Source organism: Lactuca serriola, chromosome 6 (genome assembly GCF_051521515.1).
Source record: "Lactuca serriola cultivar US96UC23 chromosome 6, Lser_US96UC23_V15, whole genome shotgun sequence".
In the NCBI taxonomy this organism is placed as follows: Eukaryota; Viridiplantae; Streptophyta; class Magnoliopsida; order Asterales; family Asteraceae; genus Lactuca; species Lactuca serriola.
Genome location: NC_136413.1, coordinates 82,769,185 through 82,779,045, shown reverse-complemented (window position 1 = coordinate 82,779,045; position 9,861 = coordinate 82,769,185). Strand labels below are relative to the sequence as shown.

Here is a 9,861-nt window from a genome sequence, read left to right as displayed (position 1 = left end):
CTCGTCGTCTCATACACACCCTACAAAACACATGGCTTGACCACCAAACACATTGCTTGATAGGAATTGACTTCCAATTCCAATACAATCCTATGAAATTATGTAAACCCAACACCCCTTCGAAAAATTAGCCATTTTTTTTCTCTATATAAAAATAGGATGGGCAACCTTTTATTAATAGTATTTGTTTTGAGCTGAGGTGGATATTAGATTTGGCCAAAGTTTCAGGGGTGTTCTGTGACAAACTTTCTATTAACTTTAAGATGCCTTCTCTTGGTCAGTCGTCGTCGTCTTCATCGACTTTTCCCGACTTCAATTCCACTGCTCCGTCGCCGGCGTAGATCAACGATATACTTCTATACGATCATCTATATGGCTATAGTGACCAGCTTCATCTCGTTACTATTTGTCGTTTTGATTTCTGTTTCCGGGGCTGCTAGTAACGACGGCGATTTCCGCGGTGCTGTTTTCGGCGTGAATTCCAAATTCTCTGGCAAAGAACGCTCACTTAGTCTTTTCAAAGCTCACGATAACCTTCGTCATCTTCAGATTCTAGCATCTGGTGTCGACCTACCTCTCGGTGGAACCGGTCGTCCTGATGCCGTTGGGTACGCACATACTCTTAAACGCCGTGTCTCGATGTTTCCTTTTTTACTTCTATCTTAATCTATGCGATCGTGCTATATCGTTTTCTAGTTACATGACTGAGATTGGAGATTTTAGTTTTTTATTTCTTAAATCTCGATTTGAATTTCAATGAGAATTAGGGCTTGTGTAGGGATGAAATCAAGTTTCCATACCGATACCATGATGATAATTGGCATAAGATTCGATTTAGATAAATGGTGAGTACTGTTTGTACTCGAAAAAATGGCATGGTACTTCATCAACCTCATCGGCCTGATTTAATAGAATCAAAGTGTTTTATGTGTGATATTCTGTCTACTGGTTTGACAATTATCTGAAATCTAGACCTTATTTTGCAGGCTTTACTATGCCAAAATTGGAATTGGAACACCACCAAAGGAGTATTATGTGCAAGTAGATACAGGAAGTGATATAATGTGGATCAACTGTATACAATGCCGAGAGTGCCCCAAGAGAGGCTATCACGGGGTATTCTTTTCTTGATTTTCTTCTATTTATATTTTTACTGTATCTCCAAATGATGTAGTTCACTAGAATTAGTTATGTTGTATACTTTTTCTTGTTTCTATCAGTTTATTAAAATGTCTCATCTTCTCTCCAAATGCACACTAGCATATTCAAGAAAAACTTGGCGTATAATATATGGACCTTTATGGATGTGAATGCTAACAGCTTTTGACCTACCATGCTTCTAACAGCTGGAACTTACACTATACGATCCAGAAGATTCATTCACAGGGAAATTGGTTACATGCTCTCAAGATTTTTGTGCAGAGATCAATGGTGGTGCAGTTACTGGTTGCAAGGCTAATGCATCTTGTCTATATACAGAGACTTATGGTGATGGGAGCTACAGTATTGGTTACTTTGTAATGGATGTTGTCCAGTATGACAGTATCTCAGGTGATTTGGAAACTAAGCTGGCAAATGGAAGTGTCATATTTGGGTATGTTTTCATTGCTATTTATAATGCTTTCAATTCATTATCATTTATTTCATTAGTCTCTCTCTCTCTCTCTCTCTCTCTCTCTCTCTCTCTCTCTCTCTCTTAAGTCTTACTTAACTAGCAATGACATCATAGTAATAAGTTAACTATTTAAAGAGGCACAACACCTACACAAAAAAACAGATGAAGTAAAAGACAAGGATATGCAGACTCAGAGTGCTTAATACTTTAAATGAGCTAAGTGAGCTACACAATATATGGTGGCTTGGCTCTTAAGGACATATGAACATAGTGATTTAAACCTCTGTTTGTATCTTACTTAGGATTTGAGTGTTAGGCAGAAAATAAAGGGCATTTTCAGCATATTTGAGTATTTGTTCTTAGTAAGACTCATTTTAAACTTTACCAATCTTCATGGGCTTTTTTTACTTGTAAAACCAGCCAATTTCCCACAAGTTTCCATTTTAGGCAACCTTCTAATCAAGGACAAAATGTAATCTACAAAACAAATTATATACTCTCATGGAGTAGGACAAAAGAGGAGTTCATTTAGCGCATGTACTATTAAGTATAAACCGGTTGAAAGCTCTAGCAAACTACCAAAAATTGAAAATAAGCAACGATTCATTAAACGTGACAACAATATGATTGTATATAATGTCAGGCTAGTATTTGCCTTTTAAGTAGGCTCAACCTAGAAACCAAATATGTAAAGTAAACTAAGATACGGAAAGTAAAATAACCAAATATATAATCTCATTGTATGTAAATGAAGTATAACTAAGTCACCTTTGGCAAATTTTCTTTTTTCTTGAATGGCAAAAAAAAGTAGTTGATTTCCTAAAATGGAAAAACATTGAGAGTAAGTTGCTACTACAACCTGTTATCATTGTCTTTGACTTTCTGATGCATTATATTCTTATATCAAAACTGAAAAGCAGAATACTAATCTTTAGAATTTTTTTTTTTTTTTTTTTGAATCAGGTGTGGTGCTAGACAATCTGGGAATCTAGGTTCATCTGAGGATGCACTTGATGGGATTCTTGGATTTGGAAAATCAAATTCATCAATCATTTCACAGTTGGCTTCATCTGGAAAAGTGAAAAAGATGTTTGCTCATTGTCTAGATGGTGACAATGGTGGTGGTATTTTTGCAATTGGTCATGTTGTTCAACCCAAAGTCAACTCAACACCTTTGATCCCAGATCAGTATGTTGTTCCTTTTTCTTTCAGTTAACTACATTTTTGGTCCCTATACTTAGTAATTTTCTTCGGTTTTGATCCAAAAAAAAAATAGATTCTTTTTCCCATTTTTGCTCCCTATTTCCAGGTTTCATTTTGGTGTAGTCCTTCACTCTCAGTAATGATGAATAAAGTATCGGTAATGCGTTAAAACAAGAGAAGGAAAAAAGACCAAAAAGCCCTTGTATAAGTGAGAGGGACCAAAATCAAAATGAAACCTGGAAATTGGGACTAAAAAAAAAGTTTCCATTTTGGGCCAAAACTGAAGAAAATTAGTAATCACAGGGACTAAAAAATACAGTTTACTCTTCTTCTTTTGTTCTTTTTAGTGCCTTAAGATTAAATTTATAAAATGATAGGCCTCATTATGCTGCAAATCTGATGGGAATTGAAGTTGGAAACCAATTTCTAAATATTTCAACAAATACAAATGGTTCTGGGGACAAAAGAAGAACAATAATAGATAGTGGTACAACATTGGCTTATCTTCCTGATGCAATCTACAAGCCCTTGGTCAACGAGGTCAAACTTTTTATACCAATATAAATATCATTTTAGTTACAATAAAAAAATAAAATCCATCGTTTATATATTTTTAATTTCTTTTCTTTTTCTTTAGATAGTCATAGCGCAGCCTGATTTGAAACTACATACCCTTCATGACCAGTATACATGCTTTGAATTCTCCAGAAGGTGATATGTAATTATGTATTAGTTAGTAGTTACCTTTTTTTTATTTTTATATAATTTTTTTTTAAAAGTAGAATGAGTTGTGAACTTTTGATTTTTTATTAAGTGCAGTGTTGATGATGGATTTCCTCCAGTTACATTCTATTTTGAAAATTCACTTTCCTTGAAGGTTTATCCACATGATTACTTATTCGCCTTTGTAAGTATTCAATTGTATTTTTTTTTTTTAAATTTTAAATTTTAATATATCTCAATTCTCATAATTGAATTTTATCCAAATGTTGCAGGAAGATTACTTGTGTTTTGGCTGGCAAAATAATGGGATGGATTCTCTTAGCTCATCAGACACACTTGTACTTGGAGGTAAGTAACCTCTATATTATTATATTTATTTTAAAAAAAAATGAAATTTGATTTAATCTTGATTATTAAATTCCATTTCATTTTCTTGTAATGTTTGCAGATTTGGTCCTATCAAATAAGCTTGTGTTATATGATCTTGAAAATCAAACAATTGGATGGACTGAGTATAATTGTGAGTTGTGAATGTGATTTCCCTTTTAATTTTTGCAAAATATACAATTAAAAAAAATACATGGTTTAAAATTATTGTTATTTTTTTTTTTTTAATGAATTAATGATTTCAGGTTCTTCAAGCATTAAACTAAGGGATGAAATTACTGGATCAGTGCATTTAGTAGGTCCTCATTCTATATCATCTACTTCAAGTCTTATTCCTCATAGATATTTGATATCACTTTTAGTGATTGCTTTATTTTTACAATTATAAACCTTGATTCCTGAAATACCCCTAAAGGTAGTAGTCATATTATCATATATATACATACAATACTAAAGGATTATTAGGCAACCATAACACACGGATTAATTCCATCAACTTGTCTGGTAGCTTGTCAGCGAACGATAAACTAAAGGGTAATTTTGTAAATAAATTTTTACGATGTGTATCTGATTTCTGCAAAATCCGTATAGGATTTTTCAGTCTTTTTGCTTGCAATTTCAACTTAAGATTGTATTTTGGACTCTCAGATTGTTTTTACAAGTGGAAGTAATCCAATAATATTGACATGGTTAAAATGATGAGTGGAATTAAAAAAGTGCATTGCAAAAAATATACCTGTGATTCGGCAATTGAAAAGTCATTTATGTTTTTAAAACATCATATTACATCGGAAAATCCAAAAGGGCAAATTTTTCCAACGTCATTACCTGAGATGCACATTAAAATAATATATCATATTATAAAGTTTAAAGTTTATTGAGATACATAAGTTTTTTATTACTCAGCATTAATCATATATAAGCTTTATATGAAAAGGACATCAATGTGGAATCACATCAACATCTAACATCAATTATATACCTATTATTCTAACATTATCAATAATACTTCTAACATCATATCATCATGATATAATAATACGTTCTTTAAATATATACCTATTATTTCTGCCCCAAGATATCTCACATAACACCAATCAGTTATCCCAAATTCATTAGCTGCTACATGACCTTGGGGATTCCTAGCCATGTGGTACGTCAAAAGGGAATGCATCGAAAAAAAATCCATACTAGCAAAGTGGCAAGTAATCAGAAAATGTAAGATCTATAACATCATCATCATCACACATGCAATAACCCTAGCAAAACATCTAGCATAAAAATATCATCTTCTTCAACTTATGCATAAAAACCTAGCATGACAAATAGTATATCATAACATCATCATCTAAACATTTAAACATTAATCCTAGTAGGGCAATTAGGCCTACATCAATATATGATATATAATTATATCCTCACATCAAGTAGTGCATATAGTATAAACACAAGTCATAAAACAAAAACTTAGTAATACATTTAATTTTCCATTGGATGTGTGCTTAATACTTACCTTAGCAAAAAATCGTAAAAATACTCATCTAATTAATGTAAACCCTAGGATTTGACCATAAAAGTACCTTTAGCATCGTGTAAGTAACAACTAATATGGTACAAAACTATTAGCTTCATAAATTTCTATAACCTTTTTATGCTAATAAACCCTCGTAACCTCAAAAATAATTTTTTTAATGGAAACGACAACATAACCATAAAATACAAAAACCGGTTAGTCGAACCTTGACATTTTATTAAAATATTAAGTCAAATTTGGTCTTCAAGTCATCTATTTTCAACCATGGTTTAATCAACCACGAGTCTTGGCATCCTGTCAGGTTTGATTTCCGTTTAAGAAGATAATAATATATTTTCTAAACTATATTGTTTAAATAAAAGACAATTTACAAGATAATAATATACAATTATGTAATATGAAATTTAAAAGGTTACATTAAATTTCTTTCACTTGATCCAACTTTTATTGCAATAATTCGGGGTCCATATCAAGTTATGGCAATGTGGGTCCTAATAACCAGGAATTTGGTGGCCAAAATGGGCCTTATGGGCCAACCCCCTAACATTATGTCTCCACTGTCTTATTAATGCTCTATCTTATCGCAATCACACCTCTTCCGAATTGGAACATTATCTTTTGCAAGTTTCAATTTGAATTATGCCTTAAGAAAACAATTATTTAACTATATAAAAATAAAGAAAGTTACCAATAGAAGTAGATAGGATCACATAGAAATAGTCAGTAGTGTAAGCTTGCATCCAAAGTCATGTATATTTAACAAAAATATAGTTATAAAAACCAAAAAATTCCATGCCTAGACATGTTTTTTTATTCGTCTTTTTTTTTTTCTCTCCCTTTATTCTTGTTTATTTGGAGCAACAATATCAATTATTTTATTTAAACCGAACAAAAATAATACCATCTAAGAAATTATTATATATGAATTTTTTTCATTAGAACAAAACCTCTATGGTATTATATTTACGTAAGTTACGTTCTTTTCCTTTTTAACAGATATTTAAAATTAGCAGCTTCAATTTTAGTTTGAATACACCATACGGTATTAAATTTAGGATATCCTCCTCAATGCACTTTGAAAGCTTTTGGCCGTGTTTCGCAAAAGTGGTTGTTAGCTGAAAGCAGGTAGTTGGTAGCGGGTAAAATATAACAGGTAGCGTGTAGCAGATAGCTGGTAGCGGAAAGCTGTAACTTTTATTTGTTATATGAATCATAAGTGTTTGGTAAAAATAGATAGAAGCTTTTGAAATATATAAAATTACATAAAATGAAAATTGATTAAAAATAAATAAATATATAAATATATTTTTAAGGATAATTATGGAGCATTTTGTTTAAACTAAAAGGTAAACGCTCGTATTACCAAACAAAGTTTTTGTTTAAACTATAGCGTTTTTATCAAAAGCTAAAAGCTAGAAGCTCCCAAACGCTTGCAAAAGCTCTGTGCCAAACACACACTTTAGCTTAAGAAAAATTAAATTAAAAAAAAAAAAAGCTTTTGGGATTACAAGTTGAAGAGTTTAATTTAAAATTTAATTCAAATAGCTTTTGGAACTTTTATGCTTAATTTTTTTGTATGCATTTTTATAATTTATAAAATGTAAAGTTAGGAGAATACGTGACCAAATAGTTAAGAAAAAATAAAATAAACAGGGGGGATGAATTAGACCCGAAAAATGATTAGTCCTAAAAAAATCGGATTGAGAAAAGGCTGGTGAGACCACTTGCTACAAAAAAATGGAATTACCATAGAGAATGGAAATGTAGAAAAAAAACGATTATGGTGAAAGATAATTGATTTCAATGTTAGTAGATTAGGGAATTACTAGATAAATGTTTCAGATAATAATTTTACTTCTTTGGTTGTATTAAACAATAAGATATAAATGAGTTTTTTAATATGTTTATTCATTTTAGATAAAATGTTTTTTATATTAAAATGTATTATGATGTACTTTGTCATAATTTGTCAAAATATACATATATTTTATGTTTATAACTTTAACATTATTTGTTACCGAATAGTTTATGTAACCGTCAATTAATATTTTTTTATATACATCGTGTATTGAAAAATATAGTTTTAGTATAAAAGACGAAGTTGCAAATAGATCGGACATAAAGAACTATAAAAATCACACTATTTAAAAACTATGTATAATATGTCCAATAAAAGATGCGTAAAAAATTAAATTTAATATTCGTAACAACTAAAAAAGATAAATTAAAATAACATAATCATACTATTGAGCCATACACAATCATTTCCATGTAACAAAAATTTTCATCTTCGGTGATCTTAAAAAATTACCTGGCGTGAAAATGATTTTTGCTAAACATGTCAATCACTTTAATCTGTTGTTTGACATTAATATTTTGCATATGTTTTATAAAATAATTGTATTCTTTAGCTAAATGGGTAGCCTTGGGCAAAATGTTGTGTTTGACCAGTTCATTGGTGTAGTCGGTTGGCCGACCTGCATTTATAGAATAATTCTATTCTTTGGCTAAGCGTATAGTTTTGGTCAAGATGTTGCGTTTGACCATCATATTGGTGTAGTCGGTTGACCGGGCTACACTTATAGAATAATTGTATTATTTGGTTAAGCGGGTAGCCTTGGTCAAGATGTTGCGTTTGACCAACACATTAGTGTAGTCGTTTGATTGAGCTACACTTATAGAATAATTTTATTCTTTTCATGTTCAGTCAATCAACATTTGTTTCATTAACTCTTGAACAAAATGGTCATTGCTTTCGTATGTCTACAGTCATGCATCATGTAGAACATTGTTTCTTTATCGAATTAAATTTTCGGACTGCGCCTAAATGGCCCTTGCTAGTATTGCCATGAATCTATTCCTTCCTCATGTGCTTACCACGGTTGGTTGGTGCTATCAATTCCTTTTTTCTGTGAGTCGTTTCTTAATTCCACATGATGTGAAACAAATGGTTTGTGATGCGTTTTCCCTAACGTCTTCTTTTACGACATTCGTCATTACCTTCCATGTTTTTCTCTATTGTAGATTGCTCTCAAGCTTCTGAATGTTGTTTTCCGTTTCCATTGTTGTCTATTCGCTTTTAGCTTGCTTTTCTTGCTTTCCTTGTTTGGTCTGCACTCATCCTTGCTTTCATTTATTTGGTTATCTTTGTCATTTTTGCACTGATTGGTCAGGATTCTTCTTTACTTCTTATTCCCGTTACCTCGTTTTGCTTTCATTTGGTCGGCTTAGTGGCTTTTTTATCACTGCTTTTCGTTACCGTTATTGTCCACACGAACTGTTTCACAACCACCGAACCATCCTATTCTTGCACTTGCCACATTGCCGCTTTGGCCGGTACCCCTACCACTTCTTTTAGACAGTTGCTTTCTTTTAGCCTTATTATATTGTACTTTTCGTTCTTGTCACCCACTTCACAAAGTTCGTCCTTATTTCCTTTGACTGTAGGTATTTTGATTTTTTTCAAGGATGCAAAGTTATCACAACCGCTATTTATGCTCTTGTTTTGGTCTTGCTTTGTTTGCTCCATTCTTTCTTTGTCGGTATAGTCTCGACCCCCGATATTGTATGGAACTTGACTAAACCATGGATGGTTGACGCTATGGCCCTGAACTTATGCATTGTCGTTCTTCCAAAAATCACATCGTATGGAGATGATGTGTGATAATCACAAACCTGACTGGTTTGGTGTCATTCTTGCCATTGTTATAATCTACTAGGGTAAGTTGTAACATGATTACTCCTTCCAGTCGAACATTGTGCCTAGCGAAACTGATTAAATGAATTTCATGTGGCTCTATCTTCTTTTGGACATGATGTGGGTGTTGCTCTAAGATGCTCTTTGTAAGGTTCGAAGTAAGTAAGCTATCAATTCTTTGCCTCTTTTTTTAAGATTGTCGACGTGCACAAATTTTTTTTTCCTTTTCTCCTATTTTATTTCTTAAAAATATAGATGTGTTTTGATGGAGAATGAAATGATTTATTTCTCAATTCCTTATTATGCGAATTAACCAAATATGAGAAAAGAATAAATTCATTTTCTCAACTTTCAATTCTCTGTACCAAACACCATCTAAAATTTTTTTTTCTTTTTATTAAACTTAAATGTATCATTTTTAATAAATCTTAATCTATCATTTTCAGTGTTAATCACATTTTATTAACGAAAAATTCAAAATCAAAAATATAAAAAACAAACAAAAAAACTCGAAAACTGAAACAAAAAAGGTGCACGGAAAGACCATAAGACCATATTGAAAAAGACTGAGACCAATCCAAAAAATAAAAGAACCGAAAAATACTGATCTGAAAAAAGAACGGACAAAAAAAAAACCAATCCGAGGCCGATCCAAAAGAACCACTATAATTTGGGTATTTTATAGTTTTATCTTGATTGTTT

General features: G+C 31.7%; 1 protein-coding gene across 2 annotated transcripts; it reads left to right on the top strand.

Annotated features, from left to right (window-relative positions):
• The first annotated feature begins 200 nt into the window (after window positions 1–200).
• LOC145059386 (aspartic proteinase 36-like) lies at window positions 201–4,544 on the top strand. 2 transcript variants are annotated; one of them, XM_079007240.1, is made up of 11 exons: window positions 472–608; window positions 779–845; window positions 987–1,116; window positions 1,347–1,594; window positions 2,579–2,803; window positions 3,196–3,358; window positions 3,456–3,529; window positions 3,638–3,725; window positions 3,814–3,889; window positions 3,990–4,061; window positions 4,174–4,544. In XM_079007240.1, the coding sequence occupies exons 1-11, from the start codon at window positions 599–601 to the stop codon at window positions 4,314–4,316; spliced, it is 1,296 nt and encodes a 431-aa protein (XP_078863366.1). In that variant the 5' UTR covers window positions 472–598; the 3' UTR covers window positions 4,317–4,544. The 2 variants fall into 2 exon arrangements, with proteins under 2 accessions (XP_078863365.1, XP_078863366.1); XM_079007239.1 differs by lacking the exon at window positions 779–845 and having other exon boundaries at window positions 201–608.
• The last annotated feature ends 5,317 nt before the right edge of the window (window positions 4,545–9,861 follow it).

What these genes read in the sequence shown, in the direction of transcription:
- LOC145059386 (XM_079007239.1), top strand. Translation starts at nt 373, where the DNA reads ATGGCTATAGTGACCAGCTTCATCTCGTTACTATTTGTCGTTTTGATT. An exon ending in GGTCGTCCTGATGCCGTTGG is followed by an intron (nt 609 to 986) that starts GTACGCACATAC and finishes CTTATTTTGCAG; the next exon opens with GCTTTACTATGCCAAAATTG. An exon ending in AATGGAAGTGTCATATTTGG is followed by an intron (nt 1,595 to 2,578) that starts GTATGTTTTCAT and finishes TTTTTGAATCAG; the next exon opens with GTGTGGTGCTAGACAATCTG.